Genomic DNA, 25494 nt, shown 5'->3' with positions numbered 1-25494 from the left:
CCTTCATAAAGAGAAAATTATGTGGGCTGGAAAGGTGGCTCAGTGGTAGAGCGCTTGCCCTGCATGCAAGAGGCCCTGGGTTCGATTCCTCAGCACCACATAAACAAAAAGAAAAAAGCCAGAAGTGGCGCTGTGGCTCAAGTGGTAGAGCACTAGCCTTGAGCTGAAGAGCTAAGGGGCAGCGCCCAGGCCCAGAGTTCAAGTCCCACGACCGGATCCAAAATAAAACAGAGAGAAAATTATGAGAAATTCTACAGCAGTAACTGAGTTCATTCTTCTTGGATTGACAGATGAACCACAGTGGCAGGTTCTGCTTTTCCTATTTCTCCTTGTCACCTACATGCTCAGTGTAGCAGGGAACCTGACCATCATCATGCTCACCCTCTCAGATCCCCATCTGAAGACCCCCATGTATTTCCTTCTTCAGAGCTTATCATTCCTAGAAATAGCATTCACATCAGCCTCCACTCCCAGATTCCTCATCACCATCACAACAGGAGACAGAAGAATTTCTTACAATGATTGTATGGCCCAGTTATTTTTTGTAGTCTTCTTGGGAGTGACAGAATTTTACCTTCTTACTGCCATGTCTTATGATCGCTATGTGGCCATCTGCAAACCCCTCCATTACACAACCATCATGAGCAGCAAGGTCTGTACCCTACTGGTTTTCAGTTGCTGGCTTGCTGGATTCCTCATTGTCTTTCCCCCAGTCATCCTTCTGCTACAATTAGATTTTTGTGCCTCCAATAAAATTGATCATTTTCTCTGTGACTTTTCTCCACTTCTGCAACTTTCTTGCACAAACACACACTTTCTAGAACTCATGGTGTTCTCTTTAGCTGTGATAACACTCATGGTCACCTTGACACTAGTAATTCTCTCCTATACAAATATCATCCAGACAATTCTAAGAATTCCTTCTACAAGCCAAAGGAAGAAAGCCTTCTCCACTTGCTCCTCCCATATGATTGTTGTGTCCCTCTCTTATGGTAGCTGCATCTTCATGTACATTAAGCCTTCAGCAAGGGAGAGGGTGACTTTGAGCAAAGGAATAGCTGTGCTCTACACCTCTGTGACTCCTTTCCTGAACCCTTTCATCTACACACTACGCAATCAGCAAGTGAAGCAAGCCTTCAAGAGCTTGGTCCACAGGGTGGTCTATTCTACAAGTAAAGGAATGTGACCCTGTGAGATGGGGCGCCCCACAGACAGAGCTGAAGTGAAAGTACTGAAATTGTTTCTAAGCATCTCATTCCCTCCTTCAATTTTACATGTGGGTAGCACCAACACCTCTTTGAGTTAAACTTTAGGTTTTCACCTTTCTCACTTATATTAAAAGTGGTTGCTCTTGTACGTCTGTAACTAAATTTTTTTTTATAAATTTATAATAGGCATTGTTTCTCTTATCAAGACAGATCATCTATGTTCAGCCATTAAATGGAGATCGTCATGAATTAGTAAATTTGCTAAAAACTGCACTGGAAATTAATCTTATTTAATTTGGAATAGATAGCGATTGGTCATAATATCTCTATAAATACTTCTTGTGGCTAAGAAAACATGTATAAAGCTAAAATCATTATTAAAACATCTGGAATTTATCAATAAATTAACTAAAATGTATAGAAATTTTTTTGGAAAAGTTAAAAAGAAATTTAAATATAATTTCATTATGATATATTATTATTGTTCTTTGAATTTATGCTCTTCTGATCTTAGTACTTTTATCCCTAGGAGAAAGCAATATAAGTAGTGTTACATGGAAGAAATGGAACTGACTTTCTATTGTCCTCTCTGGGGTTTTTTGCTTATAATAGATTATTAACTTAATTTTTTCATATTCCTCAGAAACCTATTTTCAAGGACCATGAGTGGCACACACACACACACACATACACACACACACACACACACACCACACACACACACACATATCAGTTTTCTTCGGTCAATAGCCATAAGTTTGACACAAAAAATGACTTGATTTTGATTCCTTGATTATGACCTTGATTTGAAACTCAAGAAAGAGCTCTATGTATTTTCAAGCCCCAAACAGAAATACAATTTTCCATTGTGTATATATACCACATTTTCTTGATCCATTCATCTACTGAGGGGCATCTGGGTTGGTTCCATATCTTAGCTATGGTAAATAAGGCTGCAATAAACATAGTTGTGCTGGTAGCTTTAGTATGGTCTTGTTTGTGGTCATTTGGGTAAATGCCCAAAAATGGGATTGCTGGGTTATAGGGGAGCTTTATGTATAGTCTTTTGAGGAACCCCCATTCTACTTTCCCAAGTGGTTGAACAAGTTTGCACTTCCACCAACAGTGCAGTAGGGTTCCCTTCTGTCCACACTCCTTCCATCATCTGTTGTTATTAGTGTTCTCTATTATAGCCATTCTAACTGGGATGAGGTGTTATCTCAGTGTTGTTTTGATTTGCATTTTTTTTATGGCTAGTGAAGTTGAGCATTTCTTCATGTGTCTATAGGTCATTCTTATTTCCTCTTCAGAAAATCTTTCTTTATATCTTTAGGCCACTTATTAATTGAGCAGTTGTTTGAGGATTTATTGTTGGAGGATTAAATTTTTTGAGTTCTAAGAATTTTTAGACATGAGACCCTTGTCTATTGTAATGTATCATTAGTGAAGTTCTTCTACCAATCCGTTGGCTTTCTATTGATCTTGCTAGCTAATATCCTTTGCCATGTGGAAGTTCTGCAATTTCATGCATTTGCATTTGTCCAACCTTTCTTTGAATGTTGTGTTTCTGGGTCTCTATTAAGAAAATTTTGGCCTGTGCAAAGGAGACCTAGGGTTTCTCCTATTCCATCCTGTAATATTTTCAGGGTGCCTACTTTGACTCCGAGGTCTTTGATCCATTTAGAGTTGATTCTGGTACAGGGTGATACATAAGGATCTAGCTTTAGTTTTCTACAAGTGATTAACCAGTTTTGCCAGCATCATTTACTGAAGAGGCTGTCTTTCTTCCATTCTATTTTTTTTTTGGCTCCCTTATTGAAGATTAGATGGCTATAGGTCTGTGGGTTCATTTCTGGGTTTTCAATTCTATTCCATTGGTCCTGAGGTCTGTTCTTGTGCCAGTACCAAGCTGTTTTGATTACTATGGCTTTATACTAGAGTTTGAAATTTGGTATTGATATTCCTCCAGCACTGTTCTTTCTGCAAATGATTGTTATTGCTATTCGGGGTCTTTTATTATTCCATATGAATTTTTGGATTGCCTCTTCTATTTCCTTGAAGAATGAGGTTGGAATATTGATAGGTATCACAATGAATTTGTAGATAGCCTTGGGAAGCTATTTTCACGATGTTGATCTTTCCAATCCAGGAGCATGGGAGATTTTCCCACTTTCTAATTTCTGTTTTGATTTCCTTTTTCAGGTTTTTAAAGTTTTCATCATAGAGGTCCTTCACTTCTTTGGTTAAGTTAATTCCTAGGTATTTTATTTTTTGTGGGGCTATTACAAATGAAGTTGCTTAGAAAGAATGACATTGCCCCCTTTGTTAGGAAATGTAAAGACTTGGAAAAAATTATATTAAGTGAAGTAAGCCAGGCCCAAAGAAACATAGGTCCCATGGTTTCCCTTATTTGCAATAACTAGTATATATCTGAGACAAGCAGAAAAGGTCAGATAAGATGATGCTAAGTGAAATGAACCCCAAGATAAGGACACAAATGTTTTTTTTCTTGCTTGCTATTGTTTCTAATGTATTTATAAGGTATCACGTGATTTTTTTGTTGCTTTGTATATCCCTCCCCCACGGTACAACCCATTTTCACTGTATTTGATGTTGGTATAATTTGGGGAGCAGAAGGGAAAAAACAAATTGTTTAACTAGGGATACAGGTTCACCCATTGCAACAATGAGATGTACAAGACGCTATGTGGAAAAATGAAGTTTACTATTTAGGTGGGGGAAGGGGGGGGGGGGAATGTAGTTGTGGAGATGAGAAAGAAGGGATGGTAGGGGAAAAACAAAGGAGGAGGCAACAATCCTTGATAAGAAATGTACTCATTACCTTGCTCATGTGATTGTAACCCCTCTGTACAGTATTTTCACAATAAAAAACTTATTTAAAAAAAAAGAAATACATTTTTTCATAGGCAATGGTGTTCAGCACTCAACTAGTTCTTACCACATGATTATGTGGAATTTCTTCCAGTTCGACCCAACAGACTCTAATATATTGTTACCACAAAACAAAAATTTAATGTTCATTGTATCTAGTTATAAATGGTCTCCTGGGAGCAGTCTGTAATAAAAAAATTAAGTGTTACAAGTTTTATTTTATAAATTTCTACCAAGTTCCTTGGTGTCAGTGCTTCACACCTATAATCCTAGCTACAAAAGAGGCTGAGATCTGAGGATCACAGTTCAAAGCCAGCCCAGGCAAGAAAGTCTATGAAACTCTTATCTCCAATAAACCACCAGGAAACCAGAAGTGGCACTGTGGATCAAGTGGTACAGCACTAGCCTTGAGCTGAAGAACTCAGGAACAGTACCCAGGCCCAGAGTTCAAGCCCCATGACCACAAAAAAAAAAAAAGATTCTACCCAGTAACCAGAAATAGAAAAATAAAAACTACTACACCACAGAACATCCTAATATAAAGTAACTGTGTGTACAGTATAAATAGATGACACAGAAAGAAAGAGCATCAGAAGTTGATCCTTTTATTTTGTTTTATTATTTTGGTAGTTTGGGGTTTTAAATCAAGTCCTCCTCTTTGCTAGTCAGATATTATACTGCTTGAGCCATCAACTCACCTTTCTGGTTTTTTGTGTGTTTCTTGTTTTGGCAGTGTTATTATTCAGAATGGGTTTTCCATATTTTGTCTCACCACATCAAATTGTCTTGTTTTTGCCTCCCATGTAGCTGTGACAGGAGTTCAACCCTATAGCCAGCATTTTTGTTGTTGAGTTCCATTAACATTTAATCATACAACATGCACAAATCCATGGTAACAATTTAAAAAATTTAACTAAAATGTTCTAGAATTTACACAGTTATAGACCCTACATGGCACTATTCTCAATGGAGAGAAATATAAACAAATATGAAGTGAATGGAAATTCATGAAGTGAATGGAAGTATCTACTTCATAAATACAATAATTCTTGATAAGAAATGTACTCATTATCTTGCCATTGTAATTGTAACCCCTCTGTACAGTATTTTCACAATAAAAAAATAAATAAAAATTTAAGAAAAATAAAATAAATAAATACAATAATTCTGTTTGAGTGAACTCAAGTATTTTCAAATAGCTTCTTACAATACCTTGGATGTGAACTATCTTCTCCTAAGAGTTTGTCTCTTCATTAAATTGCATGCTTTAATAAAGAGTGATCTCTCTCTGTTCTCAAATATTGTTCACCAAATGTGGTACATATAGTAAGGAAACTATGTGTTAAGAGACTATTTCTGTCATCATTAAGACTTCTGATTATCTGTAGTCTATCAATGATTGATACTTTGGAAGTTAAACCTTACACATGGATTTTCAACTGGGTATGTGTTTGATGATACTAACCCTAGAGTTAGTTGTTCAAGGGTTAAAGTATTTTCATGAACTTGGGTGCAATATTATTTTCAAGTATTATTTTTAAAAATACATTTTAATGCAAATCTAGGTTTTATAAATAATGTATCAGATCTAGGTTGTTTTAAAAGCTCTTAATAAATGTATTTATGTTCACATTGTATTTCAAAAAAATACTTTTCAGAATAAGAACAGCTGCAGACCATTTTGTAGTATAACCCCAAGAAATTCCAGACAACATACCAGTCACTAGTGTTTTAAATAACATGTTCTAATTTTATCAATAAAAGATTTTGTCAAGAAACTTATAGTATTGATCTAATCTGCTTCCCCTCCCATTTTACTAATAATTTGTGAAATGGCCTTTATATTTTCTCTTCTTCAGGTAGATAGTCTATTAAATGTAAGAGGATTTTTTTAAGGTAAATGAGTAAAAAGCTAAAATCACAAATTAAATTCTGTCTGATTTTTATTTGCTCATGTAAAGGAAATCACATTCAATTGAATGCAACTAGATTCCTTGATTACTTTTTTATTTTAAAAAAATGCTTAGTCTATTACTGTGCTTTAATCCTCAGTTTTGATGATCTGCTGTGTGTCTTGCATTGTGATTTTAGCCAGAGATATGAGCTAGAAGGTATTAGAAACTAAACTACACCAAAAGGCAGTGTATACTTTCTTTGGCTTAAGATTCTTACTCTTGTATTATTTTTTACAATTGTTTCTGAAATTACTAAATCAAAATGAATACCAGCCAAAGCTATGTATGTGTTGCATTATTCTGGCCATAACTAAGACTGCATTTAGAATAATATTGATATTAAAGTAACATGGATTTGACTAACAGAAATTTCATAGCTACTCTATAGAAATGCAGACAACTTATTTCACAAGTTATTAGTTGGGGAAGTGGCACTGTGGCTCAAGTGGTAGAGTGCTAGCCTTGAGCAGAAGAGCTTAGGGGAAGTACCCAGGCCCAGAGTTCAAGGCCCACACCTGACAAAAGAAGTTATTAATTGGTTAGGCATCAGGTCTCTATATTTTTGTATTTCAACCTACAGCAGGTGGGGCGAGGATAGAATTTGCTGAGAAATTATTTAATAGGAAGTAGCAGGTTACATATACTTCATTTAAAAAATACATTATCATTGGGGAGGATTTCAGGGATTAGCATATCAATGACTCACTTCCCACACTGATCAAAGGAAATGATTCAACAGAGCACTGGAATAAAAGTGGAAAAGATGGCTTTGACAACTAAATCAAGACAACACCACAAGAAACTATGAATGCAAGAAATATCTTCACATTGTTATGGGGAGCAAAGAAACCACACAAAGTTCACACTGTGGTTCCTTTCCTATGAAATTCCAGAAAGCCCAAGACTAATCTAGAATGACTAAAAGATCACCTGTGGATACTTTGAATCAAAGAGAGATGGGGGTGAGGATCCAGAAAAAGTCTGGAAAGAAGCACATGGATTTGTTCTCTGGACATGCATTGATTGAAAATGAATGCATGCTCTTGTAAGATATGTGTGATTATTTTGGCAAATATTGACAAAAGCAGACTTCATCAGGGAATTATTGCAAATTGTGTCAAATTATTAAATTAAATTAATTACGGGTTGTATTAAATATTTGAAATTTCCTCAAATTAAGGTAACAATAAATTCTATATTTAATTTTATTTCATCCACTGCCTATCACTACTAGAATTCACTAACAAATATAAGTCATTAGATACAAGATCTGGAGTTCAACCATTTTCATCTAAAAGTACAATTAATCATGCTTACAAAAAACTTATCAATCATTATAATTCAGGAGAGGAAGGAAATGTTCCAACATAATCTCAATTTCTTTATATATGTGACACCTCTTGTCACAACACCCTTGAATTTCATTTTCTTTTTTTTCATTTTTACAATTTTATTGTTAAGATGTTGCACAGAGGGGTTATAGTTACATGAGTAAGGCAATGAGTACATTACTTGTCGATCACTGTTACCTTTTCCCTTCTTTGTTGCTGTCCCATTATCTCTTTCCTCCCCCACCTCCCACACTCCTATCCCCCTCCCTCCCCCTCACCACCCAAAATTATAAAGTTCAGTTCCAATATACTGTCCTGTGGGTATCTTTGTAGTAATGAGCTGTGCTGTGTCTTTGTTTCGGTGTTGGTTATTTCCCTTCCTCTCCCCAGATTAGACATATGTATATACAAGATGCAGGGTATCAAAATTAAGTACAGTGAAAAGAGGGGATATGCCATAGGGAAAAGAACATACAAAAGAAACAACAAAATAAATAAAATCACATTTAAAACAATAACAATAAAGACAGACTTCCTGTGTCCATATCTTGGGGTTCATTTCACTTAGCATCATTTTATATGGTCATTTGTGCATGGTTTTTGAGCTTTTCAGTTCATCTGATAAGACTATCTGATACGTAAACTAATTATTGCAAATAAGGGAAACTATGGGACCTAAATTTCTTTGGAACTGGGTAACTTCACTTAATATGATTTTTTCCAAGTCTTTCCATTTCCTAACAAATGGGGCGATGTTGTTCTTTCTGATGGAAGCATAGAATTCCATTGTATATATGTAACACATTTTCTTGATCCACTCATCTACTTTCATCTTTTGAAGTCATCATAAGTGATTCTTCCTCTTCCAAGAGTATGCTGAATTTTAAAATTACTCGGATATTTGCTTGATGTCAAACACAAACATACTTATCTCAGATAAAAATGGCCGGGCCTGGTGGCTCATGCCTGTGATCCTAGCTACTAAGAAGGCTGAGAACTGAGTATCACCATTCAAAACCAGCCCAGGCAAAAGAGTCCATGAGACTCTTATCTCCAATAAACTACCAGAAAACTGGAAGTAGTGCTGTGACTCAAGTGGTAGAGCGCTAGCCTTGAGCTGAAGAGCTGAGTGACAGCACCCAGGCCCAGAGTGTAAGCCCCACAACTGACAAGAAAAAGAAAGAAAGAAAAGAAAACTTTAAAAACCTGAAAGAGGAAATTAAAGCAGAACTAAGGAAGTAGAAAAACCTCCCATGCTATATGCCAATAATGACATGAGCACAGACGAAATCAAGAAAGCAACTCCTTTTGTAATAGCTCCACAAAAAATAAAATACCTAGGAGTTAACTAAAGAAATGAAATGATGAAAACTTAAAAATCTGAAAAAGGAAATTAAAGCAAGATTAAGGAAGTGGAAAAACCTCCCATGCTCCTGGATTGGAAGGATTAACATCATAAAAATGGCAATATTGCCTAAGGCTATATACAAATTCAATGAGTTTCCAATATCCCAACCTCATTCTTCAATGAAAGAGAAGAAGCAACCCAAAAATTCATATGGAACAATAAAAGACCCTGAATAGCAAAAACAATTTTTAGCAGAAAGAACAGAGCTGGAGAAATATCAGTACCAAACTTCAAACTCTACTACAAAGCCATAGTAATCAAAACAGCTTGGTCCTGGCACAAGAACAGACCTCAGGACCAATGGATTAGAACTGAGGACCCAGAAGTGAACCCACAGACGTATAGCCACCTAATCTTTGATAAGGGAGCCAAAAAAATAGGATGGAAGAAAAACAGCTTCTTCAGTAAATTGTACTGGCAAAACTGGTTAAACTCCCGTAGAAAGCTAACGTTACATCATTATATATCACCCTGCACCAGAATCAACTCCAAATTGATCAAAGACAGAGTAAAAACAGACACCTGAAAATATTAAAGGAAGGAATAGGAGAAACTCTAGGACTCATAGGCACAGGCCAAAGTTTTCTTAATAAAGACCCAGAAAAACAACAAATCAAAGAAAAGTTAGACAAATGGGATTGCATAAAACAGCAGAGCTTCTGCATGGCAAAGCTATAGCTAGAAAGATCAACAGAAAAGCCACAGATTGGGAGAAGATCTTCACTAGCCATACAACAACAGACAAGGATCTCCTATCTAAAATACACTTAGAAGTCAAGAAATTAAAAGCTTCCAAAACAACTGCCCCACTAATAAGTGGGTTAAAAACTTAAAAAGAGACTTCTCTGAAGAGGAAATAAGAATGGCCAATAGGCACATGAAGAAATGCTCAACTTCTCTGGCTATAAAAGAAATGCAAATCAAAATAACTAGTATATGTCTAGGACAAGCAGAAAAGGTCAAAAGTTATGTACATACGATCATATAAGATGATTTTAAGTGAAATGAACCCCAAGATAGGGACACAAGTGGTTTATTTCTTTCCTGCTATTGTTTTTAATGTACTGTGCAATTTTTTGTTTCTTTTGTATGTTCTTCCCTCAGGGTATAACCCATTTCCACTGCATTTGATGTCAGTGTCCTGCATCTTGTATATACATTTTTGTAATTTGAGGAGGGGAAGGGAAATAACAAAATTCTGAAATAAGGATACAAGTTGACCCATTATAACAATGAGATGTACAAAACACTATGTTGAAAACAAACTTTACAATTTCAGGGGGTGGGGTGGAGGGAGGAGTTGGAGAGGTGGGGAGAAAAGGGATGGTAGGGGAAAAACAAAGGAGGAGGTAACAAGGTTCAATAGGAAATGTACCATTACCTTACTCACGTAACTGTAACCCCTCTGTACAGTATTTTTACAATAAAATAAAAATGCAAATCAATACAACATTGAGATTCCACCTCACCCCACTTAGAATGACAATAATCAAGAAATCTAATAATAACAGATGCTGGAAGGGATGTGGCCAAAAGGGAACCCCACTGCATTGTTGGTGGGAATGTAAACACTGGAAAGCAGTATGGAGGTTCCTAAAAAGACTCCACATAGAGCTCCCCTATGACCCAGCAATCCCACTTCTGGGCATTTACCCAAAAAATTACAAATAAGGTCATAGTAAAGCTACCAACACAACTATGTTTATCGCAGCATTATTCACAATAACTAAGATATTGAATCAACCCAGATGCCCCTCAGTAGATGAATGGGTCAAGAAAATGTGAGACATATATATATATACATACACACACACACACACACACACACACACACACACACACACAATGGAATTCTTTACTTCTCTCAGAAAGAATGACATTGCCCCATTTGGAAGGAAATGGAAAAACTTGGAAAAAACCATATTAAATGAAATAAGCCAGACCCTAAGAAATATAGGTCCTATGGTTTTCCTTATTTGCAATAATTAGTATACCTCTAGAATAATCTTAGCAGATGAGCAGAATAGCTCAAAAGCTATGTACATATGACCATATCAGGTGATGCTAAGTGAAGTGAACTCCAAGGCATGACACAAGAGTTTTTGCATTGTTGTTGTTTTTAATGTACTATGTGATTTTTCATTTCTTTTGTATGTTCTTCCCCCTATGGTATATCCCCTGTTGTCACTGTATTTGAGTTTGGTGGAATATTATTCCTGGTGGAATAATACTAGGTGGAAAACCTGGTATTGTGTATACATTTAACTGAATTAGGGAAGGGAAGGAGAAGAACAGAATGTTGAGACAAAGAACCAATGCAACAGCGAGATATACAAGACAATATGTTGGAAATGATCTGCACAACTCCTTACTTATGTAAGTAACTGTAACCCCTCTGTACATCACTTTGACAATTAAAAAATAAAATAAAATAAAAAATTACCATATCCCATGTTTATCTCTGACAATATCAGCAATGCAGAATACTAAGGGCAAATACAAAATTCCTAGCAACATGAACAGGTATTAACATAATTTAAAAAGTATGTCTAAAATGGCTCACTTTGAGAGAATTTTCTACATAAATCTAACACTTGTGCTAAGAGAGATTCCTCAATAAACACAGACTTTAATATTTTCATTTGCAGAAGGCAATTTTACCACAGAGAATAGAAAGATCTACTCAAGAAGAAGAATGTAAAGTGTGTCAGTAAACTTTACATGACTTAAATACTGAGGAAAAAATAACATAGACATGAACTAATAAGACTGACAAGTACATTCCATTGTCACTTTCAAGCTCCAGCAGCATGTTGTTTCTGTCCAAATTTAGCCATGTTTTGAAAAGAACAAAACCTCTGAAGCACATGCTGGAAAGTGTCTTTCACCTGCTGGTTCCTCAGAGTATAGATGAAAGTGTTCAGTAAAGGAGCCACAGATGTGCAGAGAACCGCCACAGCCTTACTGAAAATCACCCTTTCCTTTGCTGAGGGCTTTATATACATAAAGATACAACTCTCCAGCTAGGTGTTGGTAGCTCACTCCTGTAATCCTAGCTACTCAGGAGGCTGAGATCTGAGGATTGTGGTTCAAAGCCAGCCCAGGCAGGAAAGTCCATGAGAATCTTATCTCCAATAGACCACTCAGAAAACCAGAAGTGGTGCAGTGGCTCAAATGGTAGAGCACTAGCTTTGAGCTGAAGAGCTGAGGGACAGCATTCAGGCCCAGAGTTCAAGCCCCATGACAGACAAAAACAAAACATAAAAAGATACAACTCCCTTAAGTAATGGAGATAACAGCCATGTGTGAGGAACAGGTGGAAAGGTTCATTGTTGGACAGAAGGGAATTTTGCAGCAGTTTTGATGATGACTATGTAGGTGAGAACCACTAAAAATAGTGTGATGACAAGTATCAATAAAGCTAAGACAAAAGCCAACATTTCTGTGTATCTGTGCAAGAGATCTGCAGGACAGAAGAGGTGTCACAGAGGAAGAAGTCAATGGTTCTGGCTGCACAGAAATCCAGCTGGAGTCCTAAGAGCAAAGGAGGAAGGTTAATTAAGAATCCAGTTAGCCAGAAACTGAAAACCAGCTGGTGGCACTCATTGCTATTCATAATGACTGGGTAATGCAGAGGTTTGCAGATGGCCACTTAGCACTCATAGGACATGGCGGCCAGGAGGTAAAACTCAGTGAGGCCTAATAGGAAAAGAAGAAGAGTTGAGTTGCACAACCATTGTAGGAGATTGTTTTTGTATCCAGTGAGAATGCTGGTCAAGAAGCATGGGATGCTAACTGTGGTGAACGCAATTTCTAAGAAGGAGAAACTTCGAAGGAAGAAGTACGTGGGAGTCTTGAGGTGGGGGTCCAGCAGTGTGAGCAAGATGATGACAAAGTTCCCCATCAGGCTCAGGATGAAATTGACCAAGAGAAACAGGAAAACCACAATCTGTAGCTGGGGGTCATTTGTCAGTCTCAGCAAGATGAACACAGTCTCCTCTGATTTGTTTTTCATTTTTGTCTTGTTTTAACAAAACTACAGAAAATTAAAAACAGTATCACGAGTAAGAAAAGACTTTCCTTCCCTTTAGGTCATGCAAGCTATCCTATCTAGAAGTGTACCGATGTCCAATATTTGCACAAATCAGAGTTCAGCATAGCAAACATATATCCTATTTCATCAGTATGTACAATAATGCAGAGGTTTTTCACTTGTTCAGAATTGAACCAATCTTGCCCCATTATAGGAGGCATATTGTTTATATGAAATGTAGGCCTTCAATTTGTTTAGTGGTAATCTCTGAGGCATCTTTCAATTCTTTTAAACAGCTCAAATTTTTCTTACTTCCTGAATTGAGCTGATATTTCAATTGTCACAGGCACATAATGGTTATAGGAAATGATAATGGTCCTTACAAATGCAAAATTTCGAAAATTAGGGATACTTGTGATAATACTGAAAACTTCACAGAAAGAAGAATTTTAAAGAAAAAGTACGTGAGGTGACTAAGTGAGTGGCCCCTTACATGACTTCCTTAGAAAACCGTGGAGAACAAGAAGATAATCCAAATTTTTGTGGGAGTCTCTTTTTTTTTAATTTTATTTTATTTTATTTGAGAACATACTGTACAGAGGGGTTACAATTACATGGGCAGGATAATGCATATATTTCTTACCAAGCATTGCAACCTCCTCCTTTGTTTACCCTTCACCTCCCTTCCCAGTCTCCCTCTCCCCCACACCCAATCATACCCCCCGTCCCCCCCCACACCGACATTGTAAAGCTGGTTTTGACATGACATTTTGTACTTCTCATTGTTGCAACAGGTCCACCTGAATCCTTAAACGACTTGTTTGTCCCATCTCCTCCACATGTTATACTGACATCAAATATAGTGAAAGCGGGAGTTACACTGTGGGGGAGGGACATACAAAGCAACAAAGAAATAATCTTATAAATGCGTTAGAAACACATGCATGAAAGAAACGAAACATTAAAATACATATTTGAGGGTTCGTTTTCCTAACATCACATTATCTGACTTTTTCCGCTTGACTCATACCTATACTAGATATTGCAAATAGGGGAAACCATGGGACCTATGTTTCTTTGGGCCTGGCTTACTTCACTTAATATAATTTTTTTCACGCCTTTCCATTTCCTAACAAATGGGGCAATGTCATTCTTTCTGATGGAGGCATAGAATTCCATTGTGTATATATACCACATTTTCTTGATCCATTCATCTACTGAGGGGCATTTGGATTGGTTCCATATCTTAGCTATGGTAAATAATGCTGCAATAAACATAGTTGTGCTGGTAGCTTTAGTATGGTCTTGTTTGTAAACATTAGGGTAAATGCCCAAAAGTGGGATTGCTAGGTCATAGGGGAGTTCTATGTGAAGTCTTTTGAGGAAACTCCATACTGCTTTCCAAAGTGGTTGAACAAGTATACATTCCCACCAACAATGAAGTAAGGTTCCTTTCTGTCCACATCCCCTCCAGCATCTGTTGTTGTTAGAGTTCTTGATTTTTGCCGTTCTAACTGGGGTGAGGTGATATCTCAATGTTTTTTGATTTGCATTTCTTTTATGGCTGGGGATGTTGAACATTTCTTCATGTGTCTATTGGCCATCCTTCTTTCTTCTTCAGAGAAGCTTCTCTTTAAGTCTTTCGCCCACTTACTTATTGGGCAGTTGTTTCTTTGAGGATTTGTTGTTGGGGGGTTTAATTTTTTGAGTTCCTAGTATATTTTAGATAAGAGACCCTTGTCCGTTGTATGGCTAGTAAAGATCTTCTCCCAATCCGTGGGCTTTCTATTGATCTTGCTAGCTATGTCATTTGCCCTGCAGAAGCTCTGCAACCTTATGCAATCCCATTTGTCCAAACTTTCTTTGATTTGTTGTGTTTCTGGGTCTCTATTCAGAAAATTTCGGCCTGAGCCAAGGAGACCCAGGGTTTCTCCTATTCCATCCTGTAATGTTTTCAGAGTGTCTGCTTTTTTTTTTTTTTTAAATTTAATTTAATTTTATTTGTGAACATACTGTACAGAGGAGTTACAGTTACATGGGCAGGATAATGCGTACATTTCTTAACAAGCACTGCAGCCTCCTCCTTTCTTTATCCTTCACATCCCTTCCCAGCCTCCCCCCTCCCCCCCTAATCCCAATCCTTCTCCTCCCCCCCCCCCCCCCCCCCCCCCCGCACCAACGTTGTAAAGCTCGTTTTGGACATGACAACTTGTACTTCTCATTGTTGCAGCAGGTCCACCTGTATCCTTAAACAACTGGTTTTTCCCCATCTCCTCCACAAGTTATACTGACATCAAATATAGTGAAAGCAGGGGTTATACTGTGGAGGAGGGACATACAAAGCAACAAAGAGATAATCTTATAAATGTGTTAGAAACACATGCATGAAAGAAAAAAACATTAAAATACACATCTAAGGGTTCATTTTCCTGACATCACATTATCTGACCTTTTCCGCTTGACTCATACATATACTAGATATTACAAATAAGGGAAGCCATGGGACCTACGTTTCTTTGGGCCTGGCTTACTTCACTTAATATAATTTTTTCCAAGTTTTTCCATTTCCTAACAAATGGGGCAATGTCATTCTTTCTGATGGAGGCATAGAATTCCATTGTGTATATCTACCACATTTTCTTGATCCATTCATCTACTGAGGGGCATCTGGGTTGGTTCCATATCTTAGCTATGGTAAATAATGCTGCAATAAACATAGTTGTGCTGGTAGCTTTAGTGTGGTCTTGTTTGTAAACATAAGGGTAAATGCCCAAAAGTGGGATTGCTGGGTCATAGGGGAGCTCTATGTGAAGTCTTTTGAGGAACCTCCATACTGCTTTCCAAAGTGGTTTAACAAGTTTACATTCCCACCAACAATGAAGTAAGGTTCCTTTCTGTCCACATCCCCTCCAGCATCTGTTGTTGTTAGAGTTCTTGATTTTTGCCATTCTAACTGGAGTGAGGTGATATCTCAATGTTGTTTTGATTTGCATTTCTTTTATGGCTAGGGATGTTGAACATTTCTTTTTTTTTTTTTTTATTTTATTTTAATTGAGAACATACTGTACAGAGGGGTTACAATTACATGGGCAGGAAAATGCATACATTTCTTACCAAGCATTGCAGCCTCCTCCTTTGTTTACCCTTCACCTCCCTTCCCAGCCTCCCCCCTCCCCCCCACCCAATCATACCCCCCCCCTCCCCCCCACCAACATTGTAAAGCTGGTTTTGACATGACATTTTGTACTTCTCATTGTTGCAACAGGTCCACCTGAATCCTTAAACGACTTGTTTGTCCCCGTCTCCTCCACATGTTATACTGACAGCAAATATAGTGAAAGCGGGGGTTACACTGTGTGGGAGGGACATACAAAGCAACAAAGAAATAATATTATAAATGCGTTAGAAACACATGCATGAATGAAACAAAAACATTAAAATACATATTTGAGGGTTCGTTTTCCTAACATCACATTCTCTGACTTTTTCCGCTTGACTCATACCTATACTAGATATTGCAAATAAGGGAAACCATGGGACCTATGTTTCTTTGGGCCTGGCTTACTTCACTTAATATAATTTTTTCCAAGCCTTTCCATTTCCTAACAAATGGGGCAATGTCATTCTTTCTGATGGAGGCATAGAATTCCATTGTGTATATATACCACATCTTCTTGATCCATTCATCTACTGAGGGGCATCTGGGTTGGTTCCATATCTTAGCTATGGTAAATAATGCTGCAATAAACATAGTTGTGCTGGTAGCTTTAGTGTGGCCTTGTTTGTGGTCATTTGGGTAAATGCCCAAAAGTGGGATTGCTGGGTCATTGGGGAGCTCTATATGGAGTCTTTTGAGGAACCTCCATACTGCTTTCCAAAGTGGTTGAACAAGTTTACATTCCCACCAACAATGAAGTAAGGTTCCTTTCTGTCCACATCCCCTCCAGCATCTGTTGTTGTTAGAGTTCTTGATTTTTGCTGTTCTAACTGGAGTGAGGTGATATCTCAATGTTGTTGATTTGCATTTCTTTTATGGCTAGGGATGTTGAACATTTCTTCATGTGTCTATTGGCCATCCTTCTTTCTTCTTCAGAGAAGCTTCTCTTTAGGTCTTTCGCCCACTTACTTATTGGGCAGTTGTTTCTTTGAGGATTTGTTGTTGGGGGGTTTAATTTTTTGAGTTCCAAGTATATTTTAGATATGAGACCCTTGTCCGTTGTATGGCTAGTAAAGATCTTCTCCCAGTCCGTGGGCTTTCTATTGATCTTGCTAGCTACGTCATTTGCCCTGCAGAAGCTCTGCAACCTTATACAATCCCATTTGTCCAACCTTTCTTTGATTTGTTGTGTTTCTGGGTCTCTATTCAGAAAATTTCGGCCTGTGCCAAGGAGACCCAGGGTTTCTCCTATTCCATCCTGTAATGTTTTCAGAGTGTCTGCTTTGAGTTCAAGGTCTTTGATTCTGGTGCAGGGTGATAGATAAGGATCTAGCTTTAGTTTTCTACATGTAGTTAACCAGTTTTGCCAGCACCATTTACTGAAGAGGCTGTCTGTCTTCCATTCTATTGTTTTAGCTCCCTTATCGAAGATTAGATGGCTATAGGTATGTAGGTTCATTTCTGGGTTTTCAATTCTATTCCATTGGTCCTGAGGTCTGTTCTTATGCCAATACCAAGCTGTTTTGATTACTATGGCTTTATAGTAGAGTTTGAAATTTGGTATTGATATTCCTCCAGCAGTGTTCTTTCCGTTGAGGAGCGTTTTTGCTATTCGGGGTCTTTTATTGTTCCATATGAATTTTTGGATTGCCTCTTCTATTTCCTTGAAGAATGAGGGTGGAATTTTGATAGGTATTGTGTTGAATTTGTAGATAGCCTTGGGAAGTATTGCCATTTTCACGATGTTAATCTTTCCAATCCAGGAGCATGGGAGGTTTTGCCATTTTTTAAGTTCTGTGTTGATTTCCTTTTTCAAGATTTTAAAGTTTTCATCATAGAGGTCCTTCACTTCTTTAGTTAAGTTAATTCCGAGGTATTTTATTTTTTGTGGGGCTATTACAAATGGAGTTGCTTTCCTAATTTCAGCCACACTTTTCTCATTGTTGGCATACAGAAAAGCCATTGATTTTGGGGGGTTAATTTTATAACCTGCTACTTTGCCAAAGTTTTGAATCAGCTTGAGTAATTTGGGAGTGGAGTCTATGGGATTCTTTAAATACAAGATCATGTCATCTGCAAAGAGGGAGAGTTTTATTTCTTCTTTCCCTATTTGGATCCCCTTTATGTCTGCATCTTGTCTTATTGCTGTAGCTAGGCATTCTAATACTAGATTGAAGAGAAGTGGAGAGAGTGGGCATCCTTGTCTTGTTCCTGAGTTAAGAGGAAATGGCTTTAGTTTTTCACCATTGAGTATAATGCTGGCTGTAGGTTTGTCATATACAGCCTTTATTGTATTGAGGAATGTTCCATGGATTCCTAATTTTTTCCAAAACCTTCATCAGGAAGGGGTGTTGGATCTTGTCGAATGCTTTTTCTGCGTCTATTGAGATAACCATGTGGTTCTTATTCTTGCTCCTGTTGATGTGATGAATAATATTAATTGATTTGCGTATATTGAACCAGCTTTGCATCCCTGAAATGAATCCTGTTTGATCGTGGTGTATGATTTTTTGGATGAATTGTTGAAGTCGGTTGGCCAAAATTTTGTTGAGAAGATTTGCATCAATGTTCATCAAAGAAATGGGTCTATAGTTCTCTTTCTTTGATGAGTCCCTGCCTGGTATTGGGATGAGGGTTATGATGGCTTCATAGAATGTGTTCGGTAGTGAGCTTTCTCTTTCAATTTCATTGAAGAGTTGGAGGAGAATTGGTGTGAGTTCTGCTTTGAAGGCCTTGTAAAATTCCGTTGTAAAACCATCTGGTCCTGGACTTTTCTTAGCTGGGAGGTCTCTTATTGCTATTTCTATTTCAATGCTTGATATGGGCCTGTTCAGATAGTTTAACTCATCTTGGTTTAGTTTTGGCATGTCAATATTTGCTAGGAAGATGTCCATTTCTGTCAAGTTCTCAAACTTTATTAGCATAAAGTTTTGAGAAGTATTCCCTTATAATGTTCTGAATCTTGGTTGTTTCCATGGTGATGTTTCCATTCTCTTCTCTGAGTTTATTAATTTGGGTGTGTTCTCTTCTTTTTCTGATAAGATTTGCTAAGGGTCTGTCAATTTTGTTAAGTTTTTCGAAGAACCAACTCTTTGTTTTGTTGATTCTTTCTATAGTTTTTTTGGATTCTAATTCATTTAATTCTGATTTAATTTTGATTATTTCTTTCCGTCTACTGGATTGGGGTTTATCTTGCTGCTCTTTTTCAAAGAGGTTTAGATGTGTCATTAAATTGTTAGTTTCAGATCTCTCCAATTTGTTGATGTAGGAGCTCAGAGCTATAAACTTGCCTCTGAGTACTGCCTTTGCTGTGTCCCAGAGGAGCTGGTAATTTGTGTGTTCATTTTTGTTGAATAGCATGAACATTTGAATTTCCTTTCTAATCTCTTCCATGACCCACTCATGATTCAGCAGTGTGTTGTTCAGCCTCCATGTGATGCCGGACTTTCTTTGGTGGCTTTTGGTGTTGAGTTCTAATTTTATTCCCTTGTGGTCAGAGAGGATGCAAGGTATAACTTCAATGTTTCTGAATTTAGACAAGTTTGCTTTGTGGCCTAAAATGTGGTCTATTTTAGAAAACGTTCCATGTGCTGCTGAGAAAAACGTGTATTCTGATGCTGCTGGGTGAAATGTTCGGTAGATGTCTGTTAAGTCTAGTTGATCTATGCAGCTGTTTAGATCTGCGGTTTCTCTGTTGAGTTTTTGCCGAGTTGATCTATCTAGTGGGGAGAGTGGTGTGTTAAAATCCCCAACAATTAATGTCTTTGGATCTATATGGGATTTGAGGGAAAGTAGTGTTTCTTTGATAAATTTGGGTGCTCCATTGTTTGGCGAATAGATATTTAGAATTGCAATATCCTCCTGAAGGAGAGATCCTTTAATTAGTATGTAGCGACCTTCTTTATCTCTTCTCACGAATTTTAATTTGAAGTCTATTTTATCTGATATTAGGATTGCAACTCCCGCCTGTTTATGGGGTCCGTTTGCTTGGTAGATTTTGTTCCAGCCTTTAACATTGAAAATGTGTTTGTTTTTACGGGCAAGATGTGACTCCTGCAGGCAGCAGATAGAAGGGTCTTGTTTTTTAATCCAACTAGACAGTCTATGTCGCTTAATTGGAGAGTTCAGTCCATTAACATTAAGAGATAGGACTGAGAGGTATTTGGGAGTTCCTGCCATGTTATCTACCTTCTTGGGGGCTGCGAAAACTGGGTTCTTCCTATGGTTCTTGGATTCTCAGTTTGGGTGCAGTTTCTTGGCCTTTATTGCGGTCTTGTTGGTTTTCTACGTGTAGGACATCTTTAAGAATCTTTTGTAGGGCTGGTTTGGTGGAGATGTATTGTTTCAATTTTTCTTTGCTATGGAAGGTTTTTATTTGGCCTTCAGTTATGGAAGAGAGTTTAGCTGGGTACAGTATTCTTGGTTGATAGTTGTTTGTTTTTAGGGCATGGCATACATCATTCCAGGCTCTTCTTGCTTTGATTGTCTCTGCTGAGAAATCTGAGGTGATTCTAATTGGTTTCCCTTTATAGGTGATTACCCTTTTCTCCTTGACAGCTTTAAGGATCTTTTCCTTGGTCTGAGTTGATCCTGTGTGGATTATAATGTGACGGTGGGATGTCCTATTCTGGTCTGGTCTATTTGGGGTTCTAAAGGCTTCTTGTATCTGAATAGGCCTATCTTTTTGCATGTTTGAGAAGTTCTCTGCTAGGATCCTGTTAAAAAAATTTCCTAGACCATTAACTTCTGTTTCTAGGTGCTCCTCTACACCCATTATCCTTAGATTAGGCCTTCTGATGGTGTCTTCCAGGTGTTGGATAGATCTATCATATTTCTTGGACTTGTCTTGGATGGTTGTATGTTCTTTCTCTATAATATCTAGGCTGTCTTCAATCCCTGAGATTCAATCTTCTACATGGTCTAACCTGCTGTCAAGACTCTCTACTTTGTTTTTTTATCTCTTTTCCTTCTAATTGGTCAGCTTTGATGGCTTCAAGTTCTTTGTTGAAGCTCTGTTTTAGGTCTTGTATGAATTTCTGTACTTCCTTAATTTGGTGTTCAGTGTTTGTTCTCAAATCACTTAGTTGATTGGTTATGGTTTCTTTGGTCTCCCATTCCTTCTGTTGGGTTCCATTCAGCATTCCCTTTGTGGTCTCCCTGACTTCCTTCAGCTCTTTGTTAATGGATTCCATGAATGCCTTTAGTGATCTTTGTGTGTTCTCTACCTGGTCTCTCAATTCCTGTATTACTCTTTGATTAGCTTCCTCCCGTTCGTGGGATTCCTGCAGTTCTTTTTCCTCCCGTTCGTGGGATTCCCGCAGTTCTCTTTGAGTGTTCTCAGCCTGCTCACGCCAATCCTCCCTTTTTCTTTGAGTATTCTCAAGTTGTTCATGCAAATCCTGTATCAGTTTTTGAGTAGCTTCCTCACGCTTATGATATTCCTGTATAAACTTTTGGGATGCCTCCTCTCTCTCCCTATCACGCTCATACAGAGTCCTTTGTAAGTTGTCAAACTTTTCATTTATCATGTTTGCCACCAGTGTTTGTAGAGCTATTTGGGAACTCTCCTCTGGATTATTCATTATCTGTTCTGATCCCTGATTATCAAGATTGGGAATTGAGATACCCGAATTTTCCAATTTTCTTGTGTTTTTCCGGCTTACTCTGCCCATTTGAGATGAAGATAGCACCAGTTTTGTGCTAGAACACTATCTTAAGGCAACCATCAACCAAAGTTTGCATTTGTACAGTCAATAGTCTACAGATACAATCTAGTTCAACAGATACATCTATTCAACATCAAACAACTATATGTTAATGGGCTTTGAACCGCAGAGAAGAATTTGGAAAAACAGAAATTATTAGGGTTAGGGAGAGATGTGGGTAAAAAATAGGAATAGATTGGTGTGGGGAGGCACAAGGAGAGTTAACTATGTCCTAATCTCAATGCAGAAAATAGGTTGGGTAGGATGCAAGTAGAGAGAGAGAGAGAAAAAGAAGAAAGGGAAAGGGGAATGAAAAGAGACCAGAAAAAAAAATAGAAACGTAAAAATTAATGTTATTATAGAGATTAAAAGACCATCTATTTAGAGAGGAATGTGAATATATTGAGAGAAGGGGAGGGACATAGAGGAGATGTGAAAAACTTTTAAAAATGCTTAAAATATCATATAGGTATAAAGAGGTAGTACTGCTATTAAGGAATTTAAGTCTCAGAGGTTGTGAATTGAGTAATAAATTTGTGGATTAAGCGTGTACACAATGGGGGATAGGGTCTACTAGTTAACTTCGGGTTTATCAGAGGATGTGCAGGACAAGAGTTAAGTCACATAAAGAAGAACAAAAGAGAGGAAAAGGTGAAAAGGATAAGAAAGGGAGAAAAAAAGATCAGCAGTTCAGTAGAGCTAGACAAAAAACAAAAAGATAATTAAGAAAGAAAGAAAAAGAGAAAGAAGACAAGAAAAGAAAGGAAAACGCACATTCACGTATTCCTAAAATAAAAATTATAAGAGGAAAAAAAAGTTACTGGAAAACAATTATTTTTTCAAAAGAGGCAAAAATTAAAGATTAATAAAAGTTTTAGAAAAGGAAAAAAAATTTTTTATATATATAAGGTACCAAAAAAAAGAAAAAAGAAAAAAAAGAAAAGAAGAAGAAGAAAAAACAAAAAAGTTCTTTGATTTTTTTTTTTTGGGAGGGGTGGAAAGAATACTGTATCTCCCTTTTGTCTGTAACCAGCCTCTTGTTGGAGTCTCTGGTCAGCTTGAGGTCCTGTGGCTTGATTGGTTTCTTTTTTTTTTTTTAATTTAATTTAATTTTATTTGTGAACATACTGTACAGAGGGGTTACAATTACATGGGCAGGATAATGCGTACATTTCTTACCAAGCATTGCAGCCTCCTCCTTTGGTTTACCCTTCACATCCCTTCCCAGCTTCCCCCCTCCCCCCCAATCCCAATCCTTCTCCTTCACCCCCTCTTCCCCCCCCCCACCCCGCACTGACGTTGTAAAGCTCATTTTGGACATGACAACTTGTACTTCTCATTGTTGCAACAGGTCCACCTGTATCCTTAAACAACTGGTTTTTCCCCATCTCCTCCACAAGTTATACTGACATCAAATATAGTGAAAGCAGGGGTTATACTGTGGGGGAGGGACATACAAAGAGATAATCTTATAAATGAGTTAGAAACACATGCATGAAAGAAAAAAACATTAAAATACATATCTAAGGGTTCATTTTCCTGACATCACATTATCTGACCTTTTCCGCTTGACTCATACATATACTAGATATTGCAAATAAGGGAAACCATGGGACCTATGTTTCTTTGGGCCTGGCTTACTTCACTTAATATAATTTTTTCCAAGTTTTCCCATTTCCTAACAAATGGGGCAATGTCATTCTTTCTGATGGAGGCATAGAATTCCATTGTGTATATATACCACATTTTCTTGATCCATTCATCTACTGAGGGGCATCTGGATTGGTTCCATATCTTAGCTATGTTAAATAATGCTACAATAAACATTGTTGTGCTGGTAGCTTTAGTGTGGTCTTGTTTGTAAACATTTGGATAAATGCCCAAAAGTGGGATTGCTGGGTCATAGGGGAGTTCTATGTGAAGTCTTTTGAGGAACCTCCATACTGCTTTCCAAAGTGGTTGAACAAGTTTACATTCCCACAAACAATGAAGTAAGGTTCCTTTCTGTCCACATCCCCTCCAGCATCTGTTGTTGTTAGAGTTCTTGATTTTTGCCGTTCTAACTGGGGTGAGGTGATATCTCAATGTTGTTTTGATTTGCATTTCTTTTATGGCTAGGGATGTTGAACATTTCTTCATGTGTCTATTGGCCATCCTTCTTTCTTCTTCAGAGAAGTTTCTCTTTAAGTCTTTCGCCCACTCATTTATTGGGCAGTTTTTTCTTTGAGGATTTGTTGTTGGGGGGTTTAATTTTTTGAGTTCCAAGTATATTTTAGATATGAGACCCTTGTCCATTGTATGGCTAGTAAAGATCTTCTCCCAATCCGTGGGTTTTCTATTGATCTTGCTAGCTATGTCATTTGCCCTGTAGAAGCTCTGCAACTTTATGCAACCCTATTTGTCCAACCTTTCTTTGATTTGTTGTGTTTCCGGGTCTCTCTTCAAAAAATTTTGCCCTGAGCCAAGGAGACCTAGGGTTTCTCCTATTCCATCCTGTAATGTTTTCAGAGTGTCTGCTTTGACTTCAAGGTCTTTGATCCATTTGGAGTTGATTCTGGTACAGGGTGATATATAAGGATCTAGCTTTAGTTTTCTACATGTAGTTAACCAATTTTGCCAGCACTATTTACTGAAGAGGCTGTCTTTCTTCCATTCTATTGTTTTAGCTCCCTTATCAAAGATTAGATGGCTATAGGTCTGTAGGTTCGTTTCTGGGTTTTCAATTCTATTCTGTTGGTTCATTGGTTTCTTAAGTCAGTTTGTTCGAACAGGCAGAAAAATGCTCTGCTTTACCCAAGATTTTGAGATCCCCCTCCCAGGTTAGTTTAATGGGAGGGTGATCTGCTTTGAGAATCACAAAAGAGGGGGATGCAATGATGAGGCTAGGTTCTGGGTAGAGTTGAGACCTTTCAACAAACAGTAGCTTTTCCCTGATGCTATTTTGTGAAAAACTCACAGAGCCCAGCCTGGAGCCATTCTCAGGGTTTCTGTTTTTCAATTGATTGTGGAGGCTGCTGGAGGGAGGGGCAGCCTCTGGCTCTGGTTACCCAGTGAGGAGAGCCACTCCAATGGCTGGCGCCTGAGCTGGGTGACTTTTCCCTGGATGGAACTGAGTCTGGGAGGGTCACTTCACCGTTAAGTTCTTGTGACCTGCTAAATGACTCGTTTTATTCCAAGGCCTGAGTTGGAGCTGGCAGCTCCTCCAAGCTTTTTCGGTATCGAAGATGGAGATCACCGGTGCTGGGGGGGAAGGGGTGGCCTTCCCTCCTCTGCTCCCTGAGAAGGAGTGAGGACGTCGGGCTTCTACTCACGCCGAGTCTTGGATCCTGGGTCGTCTCTGGTCTGCAAACTGCAGGATGAAGATGTCCACTCCTTGTCGCTTCTTGCTGGTGTTGAGTAGAATCCCCTCGTCCGCTGCATCTGGCTCCTTCGTCCCGGACTCTCTGTGTCTCAGGTATTGCCGCCGCGACCCTGCCGCTGCCGCCGCGGCTGCTGACAAGCGCTCAGATGTGTCTCCTTGCCTGGATTTTCCCTCTCTTGCCTAACTCTCTGTCCTGTGATGGCACACTTGGTGTGATTCTCTGGCTTAGGACTGTTCACTGGAACTCTAAAACTGCTTTCTATGCAAGAGCTTGTTCAGATTCCAGCTTCTCCTCTGCCATCTTCCCGGAACCCCCTCAGAACTCATAAATGTTATAGACCGTGATAAAAAAATAAATAAATGTACTAAAGACTTAAAGAGAGACTTCTCTGAAGAAGAAATAAGAATGGCCAATAGACACATGAAGAAATGCTCAACATCTCT

At 38.1% G+C, this 25494-nt stretch overlaps 1 protein-coding gene and 1 pseudogene across 1 annotated transcript; one reads left to right on the top strand and one right to left on the bottom strand.

The window, feature by feature from the left end:
- Positions 1-241: 241 nt before the first annotated feature.
- Positions 242-1186, top strand: LOC122124169 (olfactory receptor 6C75-like). Its single transcript, XM_042698870.1, has one exon. It carries the CDS (start codon positions 242-244, stop codon positions 1184-1186), a length of 945 nt encoding a protein of 314 aa, XP_042554804.1.
- A 10403-nt stretch (positions 1187-11589) lies between these two features.
- LOC122124306 lies at positions 11590-12809 on the bottom strand (annotated as a pseudogene).
- Between the last annotated feature and the right edge of the window lie 12685 nt (positions 12810-25494).

The sequence above is a fragment of the Dipodomys spectabilis genome, unplaced genomic scaffold, assembly GCF_019054845.1.
Source record: "Dipodomys spectabilis isolate Male_0828 unplaced genomic scaffold, ASM1905484v1 ptg000234l, whole genome shotgun sequence".
Classification (NCBI taxonomy): Eukaryota; Metazoa; Chordata; class Mammalia; order Rodentia; family Heteromyidae; genus Dipodomys; species Dipodomys spectabilis.
Note: the sequence above shows the minus strand (reverse complement) of the source record. Positions and strands in the feature narration are given on the sequence as shown.